The following is a 24,919-nucleotide window of genomic DNA, read 5'->3' on the forward strand; positions in this document are numbered from 1 at the left end:
ATGGTGGTAATTCTGGGGATGAAGTCTTCACGGTCTGCTCATAGATTTAAGAATTTAAATGGAGGGCATTGGTTGAGCCGATGAGTTCCAAGCTGAAGGACCATAACACTATGGTCCGATTGGTTTCTTGGTAAAAATTTTGAGTGAGTTGTTGGCCATTTATCAAAGAGGGCTTGATTGCCAAACATCCAATCAAGCTTCTTTTGGATTGTATGGTACTCGTGCTAGGCATTGTGCCATGTATATTTCATTCTTGTATAAGGGACCTGAAGAAGAGCAGCATATGGATGTAGTTACCAAAGTTATTTTGATCACTATACCAAGCATTGTCTCCTCCTGACCTATCTGCAGATGACATGATGGCATTGAAATCTCCCATCAGGATTCATGGAGTGGTGGAAAAGGGAGAACTTCCTTGGCAGATAGAATTTGACACGATCAAAAAATTGTTGTCTTATCCCAAGTGCAGGAGTGTTGAAGTAATAAATAACCCGGTAAGACCGGGGTCGAACCACAGGGAGATGAACTATATAAAATTATAAACAATAAATGAAAAGGAGTTGAAGAGAACTTTTGAGATATGATATTGATATGAGTATTAATCAAAGATAAAAGCAATTGTCAAGGTTAGAGGATCCACTAATAGTATTAGAAATAAGTATAGTATAAACTTTTTTTATTAATTAACTAAAAACCACACACAAATGAGATTCCAATCGGATGATTTATCCTTAATAGTTCATTATAAATTTTTAACATAATCATATTAATTATCTTATTTTAATAACACCAAACTTTTAAATATTGTCAGGAATTCATGATGTTAACTTATGTTAACAACAAATCAAGTTCCTTTCATAGCACAGGTGTCGGTTATACCATACAGTAGGCTATGAAAGCGCCAATTATTTGTTGTACCAAGGGTTGTACAACACAAATCTAGATTAATCATTTAACAAGTAAGGTATTAAGTATTAGTAGATAAAAAGATAAGACATGTTAATAATAAATTAGTTAAACATTATGAATAAGAGAAACATAAATAAACTAGATAAGAACATAGTTATAATGAAAAGCATAAACAAGATATTAATGAAAGCAAAACTTAAACATTACAAAAATACAAAGAAAGAAAGCAAGAATATGATCTTGATTTGAAAACCAAGATGTCTAAATGTATGGCAAATGCCTTCTTTTATAGGCTAAAATTCGGAACTATTGATTTGATGACTAATTATTGAGTGGGTGACCACCTCTTGACTTGGTGACAACCATTATCTTCTTGTCTAAACAAAACATCATTGTTAACGTCAGAATTTGAATAGATAGTCTTCATGAAAGTTCTGGTAATTTGTCTAGGCTTTCCAACAAGACAAGAATGAGCTCATTTCGACTTCTAGAACTCGAGATATGGGTTGAACACTGAACAATATATGAGCTGCAGGACAGATTCTGACTTCTCTTTTGTTGCTACAATTTGAACTTGAAAACAGTCATTTTGAATCTTGAACTCTCATGGAAGTTTTAGGCCCATATCTTATCTTTTCATCCATATAAACCAGACCTAAATCCATGTTCTACAGCTCCAATTATGATCCAATAACCGAATGATGTTCCAGTTTGAATTGAACCAGCATCTTTTCTTTAAGCTTAGCCCTCTCTTTGTCTTTTCACTTTCAATAGTTAAACACATCAATCAATCCTTTAAATTGTGAGATATGCCTGCATTTAAAATGAGCATTTATCATAAATTAAAGATATCTTATGTTATCAGACTTATTATTATAAAACATGCTTAAGTTAGGGAATTTAATTATACTTTAAGTGCAATATGATGATATAAAACCTTGATAAAAATGCATGTTTAAGTACTAATCAGAATTCTATAGAGGCTCTCTTTCAGCAGGGGTGTTGAGGTCATAGATAAATGTTAATTTGAGGGTTGATTTCTTTGAGATGGGAGTAATATCACAAGTAAGCCACTGTTGGGAGCAATAAGCATATGTTAGGTTGAGCTTGAAAGGGTTCCACACTACTAGGATCCTGCAATGAGCAGAAGTACTCCCATTGGATAGAAAACGTTATGAGGGGAGAGCTAGGCTCGACTCAACTGAAGCCATGTTATGAGTTGCAATTTTGGTTTCAAGTAAACCAATAATATCAAGGTGGTGTTTAAGAGTCCAATCATGGACATATTTTTATTTGTGCAGACTGTTAAGATCGTGTATGTTCCAACTGCCTAAGTAGAGCATTTATTTAGTTGGGGTAGGGGGAAGAATTGAAGAGATTCGAGGCCCTTGGCCACTTTTCATTTTCTTCCTCCCTTTTTTTTCCTAACTGTCTTTGGAGAGGGAGAAGAGGAAGCATCATATTGCTCATTTAGAGGGGCCTGAGTTGAGGAGGCCTCAATGGACACCTTTTGTGTTGTAAATGAGGTGTCACTTTAACTTCGGAGAAGATCCATCTTGCTCTCAAAGCAAGTTGCGATACCAAATAGTGGTATGATGTTTTGTTCAATAGGAAGAAGATCAGTACCTGAGTCATGCTCTAATTCATAATCAGATGCTCCAGAAGTTCATGTAGGATATAGGTTGTGTTCTGCACAGGGGGTTGGGGGGGTGTGCAGTAGAGGAGTTTGTATGTTTAAATTATGATCGATCAGAGGAGGAAGGATCACAGGTTGAACTATCATGGGGGGTTGCATGGCTGTGTTAAGAACACCAGATTGACCATTTATGGTTTGAGGTGTTGTTAAGAAGGGGGTTGCAAGTTGGATTGAATCCATAGTTTGCTGGGCAGGTGTTATGGCCTTGCCCTTGTTAGGTGTAGGCAATGGCGTGGCGTGTAGGAGTGGCCAAAAAGTTTACATTTTTCATATCTTGGAGGTTTCCATTTGTATTGAACTTTGGTGGTGATCGATTCTGAGGATAAAGGACTGTCTATCTCAAACTTGTGGATGAAAGAGAGAGAAACATCAATCTATACGTGCAATCAGGCATATTCCAGCCTAGTACACCTATAGGTTTGTTCATCAGAGGAGAGAGGACGACCTACCATGCTAGCAACCAAACTCAGACCTTTTTTTGACCAAAGAGGAAAAGAAAGCCCATAGAGACGGATCCAGACTGGTAACTTAGAGATTTTGTTTTTGTCAAACTGAAAGCTGGGATGCCATTGGTGCAGGACAATAGTTTTTCCCCCAAACATCAATGACCCTATTTCTAGCATAATCTGCATCTCTACTTCTGTTTTGAACCAAAAAATCATGTAGCCATTTAATGTGGTCATCACATGTTCTAGGCCATAATGCTTCCAAACTCTAGAGGCTATGGTGTTGACAGGATGGTATGGCATCTTGAAACCTGGGAAGAAGCCAATCATGCACCTGTTCCACTGTTTAGCAGTGTCCATTAAGATTTCCTCTGATATCTGGAGCATGTTACCAGCTAACTGTCTAGGAATGGGGTCAAGGGTGAAACGTGTGCTGGAGTCAATGACTCTAACCCTTTCAGCCCATGTGTTGGGTGAGGGGTTGTGGGGAGGTTGGTTTACATTGTTCATGGTGTGGTGGAGTGTTTAGAGGTTCTTTAGTGCTCTGTAGATGGTTGTTTGGGGTGAGGGAGTGGGTTGGCCGAAGGTGAAGGTGTTGCAGGCTGCATAGGTGAATGTGTTGTTTAACTGGCTTTGATGAGAGTGGGAGCAAGGGATGACTGTTCGTGCATGAGGGATGAGGCTGCTTCAGTGTTGCAAGAAAAAGGAAAGGAAGCCACGTGAAGATGGTGGGATTTGCATGCTATACTTCCTGGCTAGAAAACTGTTCGGTCAGGATGTGGGGAAAGAGTCAGAGAACAAAATGAAGGGTGAGGTGGTGCTGGTAATGGCTAAAGAAGGAAAAAAACTCCTGCCAAGACAGAAAAAGGTTCTCCGGACTCAAATTTGATTTTTAGCGGTTGAAACGGGTTTTTTCTAAACTGATTTGAGTTTTTAGTTTTACCCGTATATATATTTATTATTATATATAATAAAAAAAAAATAATGCAGAAGTTTTTTTCAATGGAGTAATTGTTGCGGGTGAAAATTTTCTTCAGGACAACTTCGTGTCTCTTGGTATGTTTCCTGGACATAAATATCGTGTCTCTTCACCACTAGCTATAAAAGCCATTGAAAAGTTTGCAAAATAGGAAGAGAAGAAAAGTTAACAGGAATGATAATAATTGTTTATGTTTTATTTTAGTTTTTCTTCGTGCCAGTAAGAAATTGATTTAAAAAACAAACAATTCAAAAAATACCAAAAATATATTAATCATTAGATCTAATAGTATTAGTTCTAAACCCTTAATTGGATCTGATCTAATACGGCTTACCATACAAGATTAAAACTCAAATCCATCTCAACCCTTAGCAAAATTTGTCGTTTGATTCTATATTGTCACATCATTAGGTATACCAAGCATCTAGTATATCTTTCCACACCGAAGCAAATATCCTTCAATCAGGACCGTCTTATCAAGTTTCAGATCAAGCCAACCACAGCCACTCGATCAATCCATATATGATCAAACGGTCCACAACCTTCTGGTGCACTGAAGTGTCATGCTCACGATCGCACCATAGCTTTCCTCAGACTCTCTCTCTCCTCTTGTCGGCGATTCTCTCTCTCCTCAGATCTCACAACTCTGGCCACATCAAGTTGTTAGACCACCACAGAAAGATTCCTCTCCTTCTCACTAGCAAACCCCAAGTGGTCTTAATCGCCTTCGACCGAGTATCTGGCTGGAATAAAGCTGCAAAAGCTTCGGCCACCCGAAGCTTCAAGACGTCGATTCTCTTTCCTCAACCATCAACGACCAATACAACCACCGTCATCGGAATCCTCTCACTGAGATCTACCAGAAGCTACCCTTGTTGGTTCGGAATCTCGCCGAAGAATTTCACCCCCTCCAATAGTGTCTGTCATGAGCTACACGAGCCACCACGGTTATTTTAGTAATTTCCTAGGGAAGTTCATGTGTATTTCAGTCTTTTTTCTTATAGAATGACACTCATGTAATTTTAGGGACTTCTGGGGGTATTTTATTTGTTTTTTTATACAAGTATTTATAAAATTTTCTTTGTATTTTGTAAAATACATGAAATAAAAATAAAGAAGAACCATTTTTTACCGGCACAAGAATTGCAAAAGGAGAATCATTTTTTTTCTGTTTAGTTTTTATAGTCGACTATATACAAATGCTGCAGAGAAATTCAAGCAGAAGTAATTTGTTCTTCATTTTTTTAGTCCAAGAGAAAATGCATGTTCAAGATAGTGTAGCAAAGCTTTTTCTAGGAACCTCCTGCTCATTCCATTTATATATCATGTTGTCACTAATTCCTAGGGATATATTCAGCAGTTTATGAAAAGAGCCGTTTCTTCCACCCATAACATCGTATGACATTCCTCAACAGGTGTTTGTGTTTGGTGACGCGGCCTGGACTCTCCCCAATTCAAGGCTTCAGTTGCATGTTAGACGGTTTAATTTATGAATTTACAGGTTAATCTAAGCTATATTTTTTATCAATAACATTATTTTATGGTTTTTAAGGAAAAAAAAATAAAAGTGATGTCATTTAAAAGAAACTCAAAAAAACATCATTTTAATATATATAAAAAAAACAATTTAAAATAAAACCTGATTTTATTCAAACTCAAGTTAGCAGGTTACCGGGTTAATCTCTCCATCTGGCTAGATTTTATAACTATGTTCATGACGACGTGACATTGTAGTTAAAACAAATGGTTTATCGCCAATTCATGCTAACTTGTTTTACATATAGAGAAGCTCGATATTTATGTTTCTCCGTTTCATTTACTATAACTAGAACTTTCATTTTATTATAATTAAAACAAAAACTAAAAAGATTAATTTTTCACTATGCACCATGTCATAATTCGTTGTTGATTGAAATAGTAAAATGATCGTTTTGTTATTATCAAACAAAATAATTTAACTAGCTATTGAGAAAAAAAAAATCTTTTCTAATCCATTTATTATTATCATATTGATTGGGAATAAATCGGTCCTTTAACATATTATATGCACAGTGAAATGATTTAAATAACAATTTAAAGAATGAGAATTAAAACTGAAATATAAAATAAATTTTATCTTTGATTAAATGGTGAAATTGAAAGAAAAAATCAATTTAACAAAAGGACCAAAAAAATAAAAAGAATGAGGAACAATTTAACAAAAGAACAAAAAAAACCAAAAGAATGAGGACCAAATTAAAATTAGAAATACAAATAAGTTTTTGATTGAAAGGTGAAATTGAAAAGAAAAATCAATTTAACAAAAGAATAAAAAAATCAAAAGAATGAGAACCAAATTGAAAAAAAATAATATATGACAAATTGGGATTGAAGGAAGAAATTGAAAACAAATAATTTTTTTACAAAAGAACCAAGAACAAAAAATTAGAAATCAAAATAATAAGGAATGAAGTTGAAATACAAACAACAAAAAGGGTCAAATTATAAATTTTTTGAAAATGAGAGAGAAAAGAAGAAGAAAACAAAAACACACTAGCAACAAACCACCAAATCAAAGCCGACACATGTCCAACCAATAAAAAGAGGACACGGCGGTACTTCCAATAACATGGTGGAAGGGTAATGTTTTATGCCGAGAGGTGTCGCATGCGCAAGCGCGAAGTGCGTGGCGCTTTCCACGCACCGGTGAGTGAGCCACACGTACCTATACTTCTTTTTTATTAGTTTCACTTTTAGTCAAATATCAAATTGCCCCTAAGATAATCTAATAATAATGAAAAAAACATTTGTGAAAAGATAAAAAAAACTCTTTGACATCAATTTTTAAAGTTTTTCTTTTAAGGGCATTTTGGTTTTTTTACTATGCTTTATATATATATATATATATGTTCAAATACCAAATTATCGCTTAGCTGACCCGATAATAATAAAAAAAATCATTGTGAAAATATAAAAATGCCTCTTGATGCTTTTTAATTTTTTTTTTCTCTTTCAATGATATTTTGATAATTTATTATGTTTTTTTAAATGAAAAGAAAAACATGTTTATCCCGGTCAATTTGATAATAAATAGTAGGTCTTTTGAAAAGACTTTAATGCTGTTAATAGTCATTAAGTGTTAAATTTTTTTGGTGAAAAAAACAAAATTATAAAAACACTATTCTAGTCAATAGTATTTTTATTCATATACTACAATGTTTTTCATTCATTTTTTTGTCTTTGTTAATTAGATAAGGGGATGAAGAAGCTAATTATGGAATTGGACTCTTCGGTTACGATAAATAGATCTTATTGCAAGAGAGAAGATTAAGATGGATGAGAAGTATAGCTTGATCATGAAAGCTAAGGATTTAATGGCTATATTAAAGCAATGCATGTTTATGAAGAAACCAATTAAGCAGATGATCGATTAGCTAATTTTGGGTTAAGCAAAGATCTCATTTATTATTTCAGATTCTCTAGCGGGCGGGTCTGTTTTTTATTTAGTATTATGATCTTAGTGGTAAACTCTTCATTTAATTCAGAGAGTTTGGTCTTGCAATCGTATTATTGTTTTCAAGAAATTTAAATTATTTTTTAAAAAAATATTTTTTTATTTTTAAATTGTTTCGATATGTTAATATTAAAAAAATATAAAATTATTTTTATAAATTTTTAAATAAAAAACACTTTAAAATATAAAATATAAGAGCTCTTAATAAAAAAAAATAAAAAAAGAGGAGATGCAATCCAAGCTTGATGGGCTAGACAACTGTAGCCGAATTGCTTGAAAGATTGGCTGCGTAGGCCATAAGCTGAATGCCTCGGGCTCAAGTCTGAGCGTTGGGGTCCAAGTAAAGTGATGGTAGGCCTTTGTCCGCTGCGATCAATACCCTACCTGTGATTTCATTGAAAATCTTGCTTGCCTATCACTTTAGTATCTCCAGCACTGTTGTTAAATCCCAGCCTGATTTGGTAGGCCCACCTGAAATTAAGTTGATATAAAAAAAAATTGACCTTATATAATTTAATTAAAAATTCAAGTTGATTTGTAAATTAGGTTAATTTAATAAAAAAAATTTCACCGTATATAATTTAATTAAAAATTCAAGTTGATTCGTCATTCAATTAACCTAATAAAGATCTAATATTTTTTATTAAAAAAATTAAAAATAATATCATTTTAATTTATTTTTTAAAAATAATTCTAGTTAACTCATTTAATCTATGACCCAAATCGAGTTTAATGGCTATGGTTTCAAGAATCATCTGATACTAGATTGTGTGGCCCGTGCTTTGCTGCAGGTCGGATCAAATTTTTTTGAATATGAAAAAAAATATTCAAGCATTGCTAATATTTTTTATAGTAGAAAAAAAATTAAACTATGTAGGGGTTAATCTGATGTAACTCGATCGACTTGATGATTAAAAGGCAACTCATATGAGTAGTAAGAATGTAGTTTGACTCGGAAAAAATTTAAGACAACATCATTTAAAAAAAAATTATTGTGACGACAATATAATATTAATGATGAAATTGAAAAACAATCAATTAAAAAAATAACAAAAAAACAACCAAAGTTAATTTACCAAATCCACGACCTGGATCATAAGACTAGGACAACCCCATAAAAAAATAAATCAAAATAAATTATAAAACTCAATTCTCAATCAACTTAATGTTAAAGAATGAAATTAAAAAAAAATCAATTAAAAAACACAAAAAACCCAAATCGGGCCAAGTTCGCCCACTTAACTCATGATATGAGTTATGAGACCACGATAACCTCATAGAAAGTAAACAGAAAAAACAACTCGAGTTATCATGTCAAACCCGCAACTTGGATTGTAAAACTGAGATAACCACATATAAATCATATCAAAATAAATTATGAACCACAATTCTCAATCACCTTATTGTTAAAGAATAAAATTGAAAAAAAATCAATATAAAAAAAACATAATAAAAAGTTTCGAGTCAACCCACGTTAACTTGCAAAACTCATTATTTGAGTCATAAGATTAAGATAACTTAATAGAAAGTAAACAGAAACAAATCATAAAGTCTAATTTCTAATCAACGCAATGTTAAATGATAAAATTGAAAAAAATGCAAATTAACAAACAAACAAAAAGCCTGAGTCAACCAAGTTAACCTACTAATCCAATAACATGAGTCATGAGATTAAGATAATTATAAAGAAAGCAAATCACAACAAATCATGAAACTCAAACTCTAATAAATCAAAAATTGAATGATAAAAAAAGATATTATGACAGAGTATATGGGGGTTTAAGATGAACTCATAATCTTCATGACATAGTTATTTTTGCATATGTTTCCAAATGCATATTGTACCTTTGATGTGTATCAATCTGCTATTTTAATTTGTGTTTGTTCTTTATTTATTTATTTTGTTAAAAAAATTTATTGTCAAAACCATAGTTTTAAAACTCAATTATGGGTCAAGAGAATCGATCTGGATCAATAACAATTTCTTTTAAAAAGAACAATCAAATCAACATTGTTTAAAAAAAGGTTATTAGGTTGATGGTCGAGTTTTAACTGCATTAGACTCGAGTTAATCAAGTAACCAAGTCAACATGTATTTTTGACATGGTTAGCTGTGTTTTTTTTTAACTTTAACAGGTCTATATCCCAGGTCAATTGAATTTCGAGTTAACTCGCTATACCGGATTTTAAAACTATGGTAAATACATTAGTTTAATGAGAAACTTTTCCCGTTTGCTGAGGCAGAATAAAATATAGTAGATTAGGAAAATGATTAGTTAGGAGATTCTCATCAACTACGTAAGGAAGACAAAAGGCATCGTTTGCACAGTTGCACTTGGTTTTTTTTTTTTTTAATTCCTCACAATATTTACGTGGCCAAGTCGTATTCACTTAACCACTCGTCAACAGTTTGAAACATGTTAGGTCGATCCTCTACGTAATGTGATTTGTCTTTATGCGACAATCTTGACAAATTAAGTGCACTGTCTCAAACAATTAATCTTATTAAAATGCATGTTTGGTTAATTTGATGCCTTCTTATCTAAGGCCGGTTGTTGAGTTTTTTTACATATGATCGATCATCCATGTCGAGCTCGGAAAGAAAATATTGCTCATGCTTTCTCAACACTTGCGCTCTAAATGTTATGCTATGATGCCAATGTCAAATACCTGTGGTCTTTCATCTTGTTTCTGTTAGTTGTAGCTCCCGACGAGGTTGTCGCTGCCGACCGGTTTGGTTCGCCAGAGCCGGACACTCCTACACACCTGAACTTCTTCCGGTCGGCATTGCGGGGGAGGCAAAGAGTTTTGTCATGTGCCGATGATCCTAGAGTGTGTGTGGATCGCGGGAAGAACCCATGGGGAGGCAGCACATGTTGCTTCAGGAAATTCTGCAAGGATACCTTGAGGGATTCGGACAATTGTGGGGCATGTGGGCAGACATGTGCTTATGGATTTGTTTGCTGCGATGGAAAGTGTGTTGATATTCGAAATGATCCACGCCATTGTGGTTCTTGTTTTCAGGAGTGTCCTGGACAAGGTAGGTGCTCCTTTGCAATGTGTGATTATAGTGGATGAATAATGTTGATCAATAAATTTCTTGAAATTACTGTTTCCTTAACTCCAGTTTTTTTTTTAATTGCTTTGCCATGAGCCCACAAACCAAAAGTCGGGCACTATTGGGTAGGGTTGATCAGGAGTGTGGTTGTGATGGTTGTTTTTTAAGGTGTTTTTTGTTCGGAAATATATTAAAATATTTTTTTATTTTAAAAAAAAATATTTTTGATACCAATATATTAAAATAATTTAAAAATATTAAAAATATATTAATTTAAAATAAAATAAATATTTTCTTCTAAAAATATTTTTAAAATATAAAATAAACGGAAGAAGATTTGTTTTTGCACTTCCCCAGAAGAAGAGCCGGTATCTTATTGCATCATCATGTACTTGATACTTTTTCCTAGATTAATCTTAAAGAAGGACTAGATGGTCGACAACACGTGGAGGTGGGTTCAAAAATCGTTTATAACCGTTGATTTAGTCTGAGCCCTGAGCCTAGTTGTCGGAAGATGCTTGAAAATCTCCTACAAAAGAGTGTGATCATTGAATTGGCTAATTAGGTTTTTTTTTTTTTTTGCGTTTCAAAAAAATTTTAAAAAAATTTAAATTTTTTTTATTTTTTTATTAACTTCAAATTAATATATTTTTAGTATTTTTAAATTATTTTGATGTGCTGATATCCAAAATAATTTTTAAAAAATAAAAAAACATCATTGACATGTATTTTGACACGAAAAGTTATTTAAAAAATAACCGTAACTACACTGACAAACAAGACTGTAGAGGTCATGGGATAATTTGGATCAACAATCCTTATCAAAACCTTTATTTCAACCGGTTTTTACTTGATTATTATTTTATTTTATTTTATTTTTATTCAAATTAAAACATGCTCTAGATTAAATTTTGAATTACAAGTTTTTCATATCAATTTATTAAATCAGACCATGTGATTCCTGTCTTGATGTGTTGAACAAGATTTCACCTAAAATAACAAATATATATGCCAAGAAACCTTCAAGTAACAAAAAAATAACCTTTATTTGCTTTGTTCACCAAAACTATAGAACTTTTAGTTTATCACCGTCCATTTTTAATGTACTTTATTATAATAAAAGCTATTTTTTTCACATTAAAACTATTATTTTACCCTTAAAAAAATCACTCATTTAACTTTGTTTAGGGGCTAAAGATCTTTTTCATTAAAATAATTAGTCATTTCAAGAATGAATATGCCTAAATAGTCTTTTTATATTTTTATTACAAGATGTTATTCTGGATTATTCCCTAAATTTATCTTCATTTTTAAAATAAAAATAAATAGTAATAGCAATGAGACAAGCGATAAGAAAAAAGTTGGCTAAGGAAGGATTTTAGATAAGCATAAAATCAAGCAGCAATTTTGGACGAAGTCAGAAGCCTGATCGTACCTCATTGTGCCTAAAACTGGGTTATGCTAGTGACTAAGTTGTGCTGGGCTGGACCCATTTTGGCCTGACCTAGATGGTTGGGCTGGGTCCAGTCTAACATTAAAAAAGAAAGAAAAAAAAAAGAGGTCAGGTTTGTTAGGCCGCTAGTCGGCCCAACCCAACTCAGCTAGGTTTGGCCCAGATAGCTGAGCCAGGTCCAACCCAATATATAAAATAAATTATGATTTTCTCGTATGTTTTCCTACCAATTTTGTTCAATATCGGGCTATAGACTTACACTATAAAATACAAACCCGATACAAAATATCTTATTTACTCTGAAATTTCTGGAAAAAAAAATAAAAAATCCCTATTTCAAAAACAAAAAAAAGTTTTGTTTTTGTGCATACGACTAAATGTTAAAGGTTTTTCTTGCATATTTTCTAAAAGATAAAAGCCACATTTTTATCATGTTTAAAAAAAAATTAAAAATGAATATCGTAACCAGTTTATGATTATCCATTAGGTTTGACTCTAATACAAAAAAAACTCATAACAATTATTTCGTTATTCAGAATGCTAAGACTTAGCTATATCTAAAAAATAAATAAGTCTAGCTTTTAAAATGGTTAGGATTTAACCCAATACGGTAAAGATTTTCTCACGAAATGAGATTTACCTTAAATCTTAGACAAGATCAATGGATATAAACATGACCTAGAAAAACAATCAAATAACAATGCAACTTACCTTAAATAAGGTGTACTAAGGGTGATGTGTCTTCCCCTTGCATAATCAGTACCTTACTTGGACTCTCGCGGATCATAGATTTTCTAGTAACCATAATACTAGGTGGCGACTCCTGATAATCATAATTATAATTTTATGATTAAACCCAAAACCCTTTTCCTAAACACATCTCAGGAGGTAGACTCGTCGTCCTCGATGCCATGCACATAACGACAGACCTGTTGATATGATGGAAACATATAAAAAAAGCCTCGAGTGAACTCGGAAGCCAACTCGAGTGAACAAATCAAACACATAACCTAGGACATGAAATTGGGATGACCCCCATAAATAGCAAAGCGAAAAAAATACCAGCAAAAAAAATATTTGAAAAAAATGCTTTAAAAAAATATCAAAGTCGACCAGAGCTATTCTTTTAGATCTTTGACACGAGTTATGAGACCAGGGTGATCCTATTAAAGACAAACCTGAAAAAAAAAAAAAAAGCAAGATTCTTAACCAAACAAATATTTAGGGATGAAATTGAGGAAAACAAAGTCAATCATAAAAACAATGCAAAACAAAACAAATATAAATTAAAAGAATTAGGACTAAATTCAACATTACCATCTGAAATAAAATGTTAATGAAAAAATTTAAATGAAATTAAATGTTTAGGGATGGAATTGAAAAAAACCAATTAATTAAGGAAATGATTTTAAAAAATAATAATTAAAAGAATTGACACCAAACTTGACATAAAAATTCAATGAAAAGAAATGCTCAAAGAAGAATTGAAGAAAAAAAAATCAAGAAAATGATTGAAAACAAAAAAAATAGTAATTAAAAGAATGAGGACCAAATTTGATAAAAAAAAACTAATAAAATCAAACAACCAGAAACGAAATCAAAAATAAAATCCAATTAGAAACATTCAATGTAAACAAAACAATTGTAATTAAGAGAAGAATGATTGAATCAAAAGAAAAAAAATTGAAAGGCTGATATAATTTTTTTTCATGGCCAGCATATAATCCATGAAAGAAAGAGAAGGAAAAGAAAAAAAATATCAATTAGCACCAAATCAACCTCACTAGTATACATGTGCCACCTAGGAAGGAAGGGGATGTCAAGACACATCAAATAATGTGGCGGAAGCTTGATTTCAACCACCGTCATTAGACGCATGCTCCACCCAAAGGCGGTGAAATGGCTGACGCGTGTCTAGCACGCGTTAGTAGCCTTTTTTATGTGTACAAAACCAAAAATTCTCCTATGACTAAATAACAATAACCGAAAAACCCTTATGCAATTACAGCCAAGCCCTTGAAGCCAATGCTAAAAAATTTGAATGGCAGGGATAATAGAGTAATTCAATTGTTTATAAAATTATATATATATAAAAAAACAAAAATGCCTCTTGAACTAAATAATAATAACAAAAAAAAAATTATTAGAAAATTTGCATAGTAAGGATGCTTGTTTAATTTAAATGTTCATGATAAAATTAAAATTACCAGACAGCACATGGATCAAAAGTTATGATTGCTTATTTTCTAATAGCAATATGGTAATTATATTGTTATTAAAAAAATAAAATGATAATATTGCCTCCAATAAAAATTAATAATGATAAATTGATGATGTACAAAAAAAATAATAATAATAAATCTTAAAAAAAAATGATAATTTCATTATAACTCTAAACATATTTTATTGAGTTATAGTTTTAAAAAAAACTAAACTCTTGCGGTTTAGTATTATAATAATAATAATAATAATAATAATAATAGTAATAATTAATTCTCCAGGACGACAGACGCGTCCCCGAAAGCCACTTTTTTAAGACCATCCCCGTGAGGAGAACCCCATCTTCCCATTCCTTCCTCAAGACCATAAACACCCCTAAACTCGAGAAACCAAAGAAAAAGAAGCCTGAAAAAATACAATAAACACAAATTAAAACTACAGGGGAGAGAGAGAGAGAGAGAGAGAGAATGTTTCAAGAGAGACATCGTCAACATCTTGGTCCGCCCCATGGAATACTACTAGCAGTAGTAGTATCCATAGTGGTGCTAGCTCCATTCATCTTTGGTGACCAAGGTCAAGCCATAACTGAGGCTTTTGCTGAGCTTTTAAGTCCAATGGGTCTGTTACTCTTGCCCATTATCCTTCTCTTGACCATCCAGTTCCTTTCTTCTGATCGTGGCTCGTTTGTCTCCACTATCTTCTTTACTGGTGAGCCTGAGTCCATCCACCGAGTTAGTGGATCGCCTGTTGGTGTTGCGCTGTTTCTTGTTCTGATCTTGTTCTTACTTTATAATCGTCTGTCCATTTTCGGTGGTGGTGATGATTCCGCTGATTAAAAAGTGCTGCTTCTTCCATGGATCTGGTCGCTTTTCTCTGCTTTTAGTGGTATGGTTTCTTATTTATACAGTATAGTTGGAACGTAGACTTTCTTGTATGAATACAAGTTGGGCACGTAGATTTTCTTGTATGAACAGGGGGTCGGTGATGATTTTTATTCTTACGTTAGTACCCTCGTAATGTTTGGTGATTTGTTTAGTTTGATGGGTACTGTGGTCATTGGCAATAGTTGGAAAGTGGTAGCTGAATTTGCATTATAGTGCAATGACAGAAGTACCCTCCCTTGATGTCACTGTTTGCTATATTCTCCCAGTCGCCAATATGAAGTGAGGATTTTATGGTATTTTCAGTTGTTCTTTATTCAATTAAACCAAACGTGATAGACGCGATTGTTTTTATGCATTAAAAATATTTTAAAAAATATTTAAATTTTTTAAAAATAAATTAATAAAATATTGTTTTTATTTTCTAAAAAAAAAATTATTGGATGATCTGTTAATCTGCGATCCGATCCAAGCCTAGTACGGTAGTAGTACCAGGTTGAATACAATAACTATGCTAAAAATAAGGTTTTTAAAGGAGGGTATTTGTGTACTTAGCCAGTGATTGTGAGGGGATCACGCCGAAGGAGAAACAATTCCTGACAGGCACGTGCTGCATCACACTGACTTCAACACGTGTGAGAGCAATTAAATAAATTGGTTTCCTTTCCTTTCCTTTCACCGTATTTAAATTTAAAATTCTAAATAACAAAACTAATTATTAAAGCAATCCTCAATTCAAAACTTAGCTCGAGAAGATTTCATTTCAAACCTGCGGATCTTGAATCTGAGTTTGATAACTATCGGAGTAGATCGTCTTCCATGCGGAGCAGGAACGAACACCCAGTATAGCTTGCCACCGGCGGTCAACAATTGGAGATCTGATCTGACTAGAAAATGTAGCAGAAAGAAACCCAAAATATGTAAAGTTGAAGGCGTGGAGTAATTCTTAGAACGGCAGACAGAGGTGGAGGCTCAACGGAGCATCAAACCTGGAGAAAATCATGAAATAGAAGATGGGGATAAAGAATGAGAAACCTGCTTCAAAGCAACCATAAGAGGTCTTCTTGTGAAGCACTGCCTTCGGGTGGAATTTCAGTCATCCCTGATCGACGTTAAACGTCGAACGAGATGACCACTACAAACGTTGATCAGTGTGGCCAATATTCCTCAACCCAAATATACTGGAGTTGGCCTAATGTTAGTCGTCCCTGATCGACCTTTTTTTTTTTTTTTTTTTTTTGATCGACCTTTGACCAATATGATGTCGGTGTTCAAAACCCTCATCACCGGCCAAAATTACCTAGAAAACTAAATGCCCGGGTGTTTTATTGTAGCTCAATTCATGGTAAAATATGTTTTGGGCTACAGTCAAATTATCTTTGCGTTTTGATCCAAACAAAATTAATTTTCTTGGTCCGTGTTGATGTCTTTTTTTATTTTTTTATATAATAAAAATATTTTTTTACTCCAAAAGCAACATCATATAGAATTGTTGATAAAGATTTTATTTTACTTTACATAAGTTTCTTAACAGTAAAATATGTATTTATCTTCATAATCAAAAAAATTATTATGTTGCTGAATAAGAATGTTTTGAGTTTTTTTAATTTTAATGTACAGTATAATTACATCTTTAACATAAACTTAGAATTTGAAGGTATTTTTTTACTTTTATATGAATATTTTGTGTAATTATCAGGGTTGTGGGGGGTATTTTGGTATTTTTCATATTTTTTTTCAATTTTTTAATACTTGTTGAGCCCCACCCGTGGGTGGCGTTTGCGCCATTCAGGCGGTGTGTGTGACGCCACCCGGTGGACGTAACTGGCCTTACATTGTCTGTAAACCCCCAGATAAAATTCACGACTTTAATATGAAATTTTATTTATATATAAATTTGGGGTGAAAATATTTAGAAAATTATTTTAGATTAAAAAAAACAAATTAATGTACGATTTTATGCGAGAACGACTCTGACTGTTGGTCTCAGCCTGAATATAATCACATAGTTTTTAACCCGAAAAGGAACTAATTTTGAGGAAAATTTGTAGGGATGGAAGTCCCCAATGAATTAGTTAAAATATTGATGATTTAAGAAAATAAAACATTAAAAAATTCAGATTTTGACATAAAAATTACATAATATTGATGAAGAAGATTTAGGAAAAAGGGAGGCCATAAGTGTCGGCCAAATAAAGAGAATTAAGGGGTTTCTTAAGTGTGAAGTGTGTACACACACATGTATACCTACTAATGGGTGAATGGCTTTAAACCTATCTAAAATGATTTTGAGTGCAATTACATGTTGAAAAATCCATCCTTGAAATTGAAAATAGATTGGGTGAGCTTGAATGCATGTTATAATTTTGAATTGTAAAGTATTATATATATATTGTTGTGTGAGCTTGAAAGTATGCTAAATAAAATAAAATAAAATAAAATTGAAAAGAATATTTAATGATAAGGGAGTATTAGGTTTCGGCCAAATGGGATGTTTAGTAGGAGAAATTTTCCAATAATGTGCAATTGAGTAAAGTGTATTGTGAACTACGAATGGGTGCTTTTGGTTTTGGCTAAATAAAAAAAATAAAATAACTATAGGAAAGAAGTCAAATGATGATATGTAAAGTGTATATGTAATTACGTGATTGAAATTACAAGCATGAATATGATTTTTAAATGAGATTGGTTAAAAGAAAATCTTAATACCAAAACTTTGGACATATGTAATGATGTTGTAAAGTCGATGGAAAGAACCATTGATGATTTTGAGATGTATAAATTTTCAAATTAGCCAAATTGTTAGTTTAGAGAAATTGAAAATAATTAAGGAATTGTATTGAATTATTCTATTAATGGGAAGGTATAAAAGATGATGTGATATTAATGAAATGATGTGATTGAGTGTTAAGGAAACATGAGCATGAATTGTTATTGGGTTGTGATGTTATGTTGGGCATGTATTTAGGAAATTTGAAAATCTTAGTGTGTGTTTATTTACATGAAAGAGTTATTACGATGTATGGATATACTAGCGATTTAATTTAATTGATAGTGTAAGTAGTAATGGTTGTTTGGTTGGGAGTTATAGGAGAAACATGCAAAAAGAAACCTGACTTCTCAGGAGCTTGATAGCAAGAGTTCAGGTAAGGGATTAACCCTCCCTTTCTTTTTTAATTATTTATACATGCTTTTATAATTGTTAGAATTACAATGGTAATTAAATTGTATAGTGTATTATTGTTGTCATTGTTAATGAAAGGTGTATGCCTTTGAAATAGAAATTGGTATGTAATTTATAGTTAATCGCATAAGCGATAATGTGTAGTACATTATGAGATGTGATTTACCGTAGCAGCAGAAAAACCTTGTATGTATTACTTTTGACCGCAACGGCGGAATTGCTATGCAAGAATTATTATCGACCGCATTGGCGAGATTCAATGTATGATTTGTTACCGATTAAAACGGTGGAAATCATGTGTAAGTTGTGTTAGACCGCCATGTAAAAAAAATAAAGTCGAAAATATATATGTAATGAGAACTTTAAAATAACTGACGTGTGAGATAGCCAACAGATGAATAGATATTGTGTGTAAACTAGTGTCCTGGTTAATGAGCAATTGGAGAAACTATTTACTCTAGTTAATCGGACTAATGCCCTAGTTAATGGGTTATTAGAGAAATTAGTTTCTTGGTTAATGAAATTAGTACTTTGATTAATGGGAAATTGATGAAACCAGTAATTTGGTAATGGAACAAATGTGTGGTTTGGACTAGAGAGAACATTAGTCTATGTTAATTGTATTGATTTGTAAGGTTAAGAATAAAATAAGAAATTAATTGTTTAGAAATTGATATGGTAAATATATTGAAGAGATAATAGTAAATAATCATTGTGTATAAAGCTGATTGTATTTGGTATTAAAGAAATTACCAGGTACCTCACATCATTGTGCTAAGTAGTAAATCATGATTGTAGTATTGGATTGAGATATTGATGAAGATGTCAATAAATTAGTATAGTCCAAGTATAAGGAAAACTCCACCGGAATTTCAGTAGAGTGTATATTAAATTATTTTTAAAGACAGTTATGCGTAATAGTATCCAAATGGTTGGGGTTGTCATATAAAGGGATTAATAAGTTATTCGGCTAACTAATTGACAGCAACAATAACATGCAATGAAACAAGGTGTGTATGAGTTTTACTGTGTTGACAAGTTAAGGATTTGGTATTAAATTATCCCTACGGACAAAGTTTAATGGAAAAGAAAAATGATTTGAGCACGTCTTGTAATTATAAAAGTAATGGAATGTTATGTGATAAATTATAAATAATAGAACTGAACATAAAATAAGTGGAATGAATAATGAATCGAGAAAATTTCTCAATATAACAAAGATGTTATATGGACTAATGTACGATGTATCATAGATATAATAAATGGTAGGGAAATAATAAGACGACTTGAATTAAATATGTTGTGAATTAAATAACGATGTGAATTAAACATTATTACGTAATGATTTATGATATGGATTAAAGGTGGTTGTGAGAGGAAAAGATCATATGATTTAAATGTGTTGACGAAATAAATTGTGGTGTAAATTCTATGTGATATGAAATAATAACATAAACTGAATATATTCATGAAGTGGAAAGAGTTATGAAATTAATCCAAGGTGAAAAAAAACATTATATGAAAGTGTTTGAATGAATCCGATCAATTTTAAAGTTATAAGGAATAAATTGTATATTGATGTGTTAAACTAGATTATGAAGAAAAAAAAAAGTTATCATGATTTAAGAATGATATTGTGATGAATAAAATGATTGAAATAAAACTTATCAGAGAATGATGAAAATGTATAATGTTGGAAATTAATATAAGATCAATGTTCTTAAAAAAAGATATATACAATTAGTTTTAATCATATAGTTTTTAAAAGTTTGTAACTGGGATAATGTAAATGTTTTTTATGATTTAATTTTTAATTTTGTGCGTCGCAAGTCATTTCCTTTTAGGACATCAATTTTTTAGGGTCACCGAGTTATCTAGTTTTATGTAGAAAGAATATATGTATTTTAAGAGAAAGATAAACTTATAAATAATTTATGTGAATATAATTTCAGCAAGAGTTGTAATAAACTATGTTCATTAATAAAATTGCTGAAAGGTTGTTGGGACTTTTTTTATATATATAAAAAATTTACTCGTATTTTTACACACTCGATCAATGAAAATAAATATAAACACACTAGAACGTGAAAGTTGTTACATCATCTCTCTAGATGTGCGGTGGTGTCCTCTTCTATTTGGAGTGGCGCGTGGCGGCTAATGGTGGTTGGATGGTCACTGATGATCGTTCAATTTTTTTCCCTTCTTTTTTCTCTCTTGACAAGTAATGTACATCATTGTTCTCTTTGTTTTTTACTTTTTAATTACAGTCCTCATTCTATTAATTTCTTATTTCAGTCATTTTTCATTTATAAAAGTTTTTATTCTTTTCAATTTAGTTCTTCAATTGTAATTTATCATATGTTTGGTTTTTCATTTTGGTCCTTATTTTTTAAAAATTTTAATTTTATCCTCGGCACTTTTGTTGAAGTTTTTTTTCTTTCAATTTCATCATTCAATGAATTGTTTTTGTTTTATTTTTTTCAATTTGACCCTTATTCTTTTGATTTTTTTCCCCTTTTATTAAAGCTATTTTCCAATTCCATTAAACCCTCCAATTAAAATTTTTTATCCCTCTAATTAATATTTTTTCTCACCCTCTTTTTTTTTTCTTCTATCATTTTATGTAATTAATTTTTTTTTCTAGTTTCATCTTTCGACATTTAATTTATTGGGAATTCAGCTTCGTACGATCTTATTATTCTGCATTATTTTTTTTTAATATTAGTTTTGTGATTATCTTCAAGTTTTTTCTTTAGATTTATCCCGGTCTCGTGACTTAGACCATGATTTTTGCATGCTTTTTTTAAATAAAAGGTTTTTTTTTAGCTGTTTTGTTTCTATTTTATTTTTCAAGGTATTATTCTAATTCATCTATATTTTTTTTATGAAAATGAAGTCTATTTTTTAAAATAAAAAATATTTTTAAAAAACTATATTCATAATGTGTTCGACCTTGCATAATATTTTTTATAGAGTGAGTTTATTCACCTAGTTTTATTTGTGTTTATCTTTTAAATCATTGATTTTTTAGAATATAGATTTATATTTTATTTATTTAAATAAATAAATTTAATAAACACAATCGGATACATCTTTTATTTTATATTATAGAATATCTAGCCCAGTAAAATGACCAGGAGTTATTGTGTAGCCAGCCCTGTGATCTAGACTCCTCACTCATCAATTATAGTAGTTGCTTATGTCTTATCAGCTCTCAGGAATAATTATATATTAGATAAATTCGCAGTACAGTAGGAAAGCTGGGAGATTAATCCGAGAGAGACCAGGAGGCTTTGTCAGTGTTATAAAAGTACTGTAACTTGTTGATCCGAGAGAGACGCGGAGGTTTTATCAGATCAGTTTTATTTATTGGTTTACAGTTAAGAAGGTGACTACATTAAAAAAATGACGTGTCAGATGTAGAGTCGGCGTGGTCTAGGGGAGTGGAGGGGTCATAGTTCTTAAACCCGGCTTGAGAGTAGAAAGTCTCGAGTTACGGGTTAGGCAGGCCTCTACTGATGGAACTAAATGGTGATGTTGCTGTTCCTCTGTTAACTTCTCCATGGACAGACCTGACTCTAGCTTCATTAACTGCATTTGCTACCGCTGACTCTGTTCCACTTCAAGGATTAGAAGCCCCGGGTGAAAGAAAGCTGCTGTGGTTTGGCATGGTGGCGATCGACAAGCTCAGCAGCTGTTGATTTTTCCTTGGATGTTTCATATTTTTTCATGTCCTAAATTAGCTCTTTCTGAAGTTTTATGGGGTGTAGTTTTATGGAGTACTTGAAGTGAGGGGAAGAAACAAAGATGCTGCTCCAAAGGTGTTGCTTTATTAGCTCTATTACTGTTCAAGAATCATGCAACACAACTCCAATATAGTGAATTCCTTCTAAACTTATGTTAAGATTCCTGTAACTGCCAGCGATAACCATCATTTTACATGTCACAAGAATGCTGCAGGAAAGTACCATAGGTTTTCGTATTTATTAGAAATCCAGCATGGCGACTAATGTATATCCCAAGGACGACACTGACAGGAGAGAACGGAAAAGAAGATTCCCCTATACAGTATCCTGCATATGCTAGTATAGATACCTCTGTTGAATGCATGTTGAACTCTTCGATTCATCTGAGCAAGTTATGACCTAACTCTGCTGCAGGTTCGGGGGGCAGCTCAACAGAAACATTTGATATTGTTTGCAGGAGAGAAACACGATCCCCAGCCCATGCAATAGAATTGGATTCAATGTCATCTACATCTTCATGCACAAATTCTTTAGGATATGGACTCTTAAACTCACCTGCTGCTCTGTACTTGTCAAGGATCTGCCAATAATAATGGAGGAACTCACAGTTGACAGCTTTTGATAGGTATGCTGACACCTCTGATAGAAGAAACCAAGCACCAGGTGGGGCTGTCCAGTTCTCTATCGGCATGGACTTGCTCAACCAATGAGACTCCGATGTCTTTATGATATTTTGTAATGCCGTAGCAATTTTAGGCTTCATTCGTTTCTTATTACCCAAACTTGTGCAGATTTTCTTCACCCAAGGTGTAACCTCTCCATTGCAGATCTCTTTCAAAAGCACCAGGACTCCTGGAAACAGCGACTCAATCTCCCTCTCTATACCTTTCACTTTAACAGTAGAATTAGAGCAAGTGGACTGGTTGTGTATTGTACTCTCAGATACTGCATTGGAAATGCGATCCAAAACCAGTTCCAAGAACAATTTTCGCATTCTTCTTGAATACTAGTTTCGTTATCTGTTATTAAACGTGGCACAGAATGTAGCCACTCAATAATCACACTTTCATCTGAAAATGTTCTGAAAGCCTACAATATCAATGAAGAACATTGGATAAGAGAGAAAATGCACAAAAGAGCATATGCAACATTTTTTAAGGCAAAAAAAAAAAGAAGCAAACAAACCGATCAAGAGGAGACACACCAAATTAGATAGGGTATCGTATTTTACATGGCAACAAATTACAAACAATAGTTAAACGAGGAAACATTACAAGCACAAGAGTAGACTGACCTCAGACAGAGCTGAAATTGTGGCTTTGCGTATGCTCACAAGCGGATCAGAACAGGCCATGCCCATAGTCTTCAGCACAACTCCGTCAAAATTACCACCCAAAAGAGCAGTCAACTTGGTAACCAAGACAAGTGCAGCCCTCCTAACATTCGGCTTCTCATCCGTACACCTTTCCCCCAAAATATCATTTACCCCACCTTCCACCTCCACTTCTCCAAACCCCATTACTTCCTTGAAAACATCACGATATTTATCATCACTCGACCAAAACCCCACTAACTGGGCCAAATTAGATAGTGCACGAGCTCGAATTCCAGAACTCGAATCCGAGCAACGCTGAATCAATGCCTCTCCACGCATTTAAAACCGCACGAATTCCTCACTTCACAATCCAAATCCACCTCAACTAACGGATCTTTTAACAGCATAATTAAATTCAAGATCAAATCCACTCCCAAGAGCCTAAGATTGGCCTTCCCTTGTGTCATTTTCACCGCATACTCAACAAACCCTACCTGATCCTCCAACTCCATTAGTTTAACAATCTCCATTATCGCCTCAACTGCGAACCCTCTAGGTTCCGCCTTCTCTGGCGCCATTTAAGCCAAATACCGTGCAAAATTCACCACCGCCTTCTTAACCCCATCACTTCTTTTCTCCACACCCACCATCAAAATCTTCACAAACCCCAACGCAAAGCTCCTCGCTCGCGATTTCCCCAACAAAATCAACACAGCTAACGCCTTCAAAAACCTCCACCGCTGCTCCCCTTCCTCTCCATGTTCTGATAAACACGTGACACAAAACCCTCGAACACAAACCAGCCAGTCTCTCTAACCCTCCTCCCATTTCCCTGCTAGTCACTAAAACCGGAATTTCCACTGCAGTTTGAACCAAAGACTTCAAGCTATCAGGAAACCTGTTCAAGTGAATCAAGTCCAAAACAAAAACTTACCTCTCAAGAACACCCAAAAACACTCTCATGTAAAAAAAATCCTCACTCTCCCCTCCCTTATCCCCATCACTACCTCCATTATTACACATGACAATCCCTCCTCTTTTCCTTTTCTTTTCACTTCTTAACCTCTCGATTGGAACCCGAAGGGTTTCCCGCTAAAGGGCCCGAGGAGGAGGAGCGAGAGGACTTAAGAGCCCGGCGAAGCAAGCGGAAAAGAGAGAGAAAAGAGTGAAAACAGGGGAATTGGGGGAAGAGAGGGGTAAATTTTAGAGGAGAGAAGGGAAAGATGAGTGGGGTCTGAGTCCATCGCAGAGGTGAGAGGAGGGAGAAGGGAAGGTAAAGAGAGGGACTTGGAGGAGAGGAATTGAGAAAGAATTTGCGAGTCATTTGTGTCTAAAAGAGATAGGAGATTTTGGAGGGTTGAGAGAGGGAAATGAAGTGATGATTGTTGGCTTTCAGTGTTGAGGGTTTCTTCTAGGTCTGTGATTAGGCTGGAAACTCTTGGGTCTTCTTCTCCTTCTTCCTTGGATTTGACAGAAACCCAGTGTGTGTGTTTTTGGCTCTTTAGGGTGGTTTTCTCTCTCTTTCTTGAGTCTCTTGGG

The 24,919-nt window shown here is 33.2% G+C and overlaps 2 protein-coding genes and 1 pseudogene across 2 annotated transcripts; 2 read left to right on the forward strand and 1 right to left on the reverse strand.

Moving 5' to 3' along the window:
• The first annotated feature begins 10,163 nt into the window (after positions 1-10,163).
• Positions 10,164-10,601, forward strand: LOC18101808 (stigma-specific STIG1-like protein 4). Its single transcript, XM_006380085.2, has one exon. The coding sequence runs from the start codon at positions 10,164-10,166 to the stop codon at positions 10,599-10,601; it is 438 nt and encodes a 145-aa protein (XP_006380147.2).
• A 3,963-nt stretch (positions 10,602-14,564) lies between these two features.
• LOC18101807 (uncharacterized) lies at positions 14,565-15,383 on the forward strand. The gene has a single exon (XM_006380084.3). It carries the CDS (start codon positions 14,722-14,724, stop codon positions 15,088-15,090), a length of 369 nt encoding a protein of 122 aa, XP_006380146.1. The 5' UTR covers positions 14,565-14,721; the 3' UTR covers positions 15,091-15,383.
• A 6,341-nt stretch (positions 15,384-21,724) lies between these two features.
• On the reverse strand, positions 21,725-24,919 carry LOC112328426 (uncharacterized; annotated as a pseudogene).

This window comes from Populus trichocarpa, chromosome 8 (assembly GCF_000002775.5).
Source record: "Populus trichocarpa isolate Nisqually-1 chromosome 8, P.trichocarpa_v4.1, whole genome shotgun sequence".
Taxonomy (NCBI): domain Eukaryota; kingdom Viridiplantae; phylum Streptophyta; class Magnoliopsida; order Malpighiales; family Salicaceae; genus Populus; species Populus trichocarpa.

Coding starts and splice junctions, on each gene's coding strand:
- LOC18101808 (XM_006380085.2), top strand. CDS start 10,164: ATGTTATGCTATGATGCCAATGTCAAATACCTGTGGTCTTTCATCTTG.
- LOC18101807 (XM_006380084.3), top strand. CDS start 14,722: ATGTTTCAAGAGAGACATCGTCAACATCTTGGTCCGCCCCATGGAATA.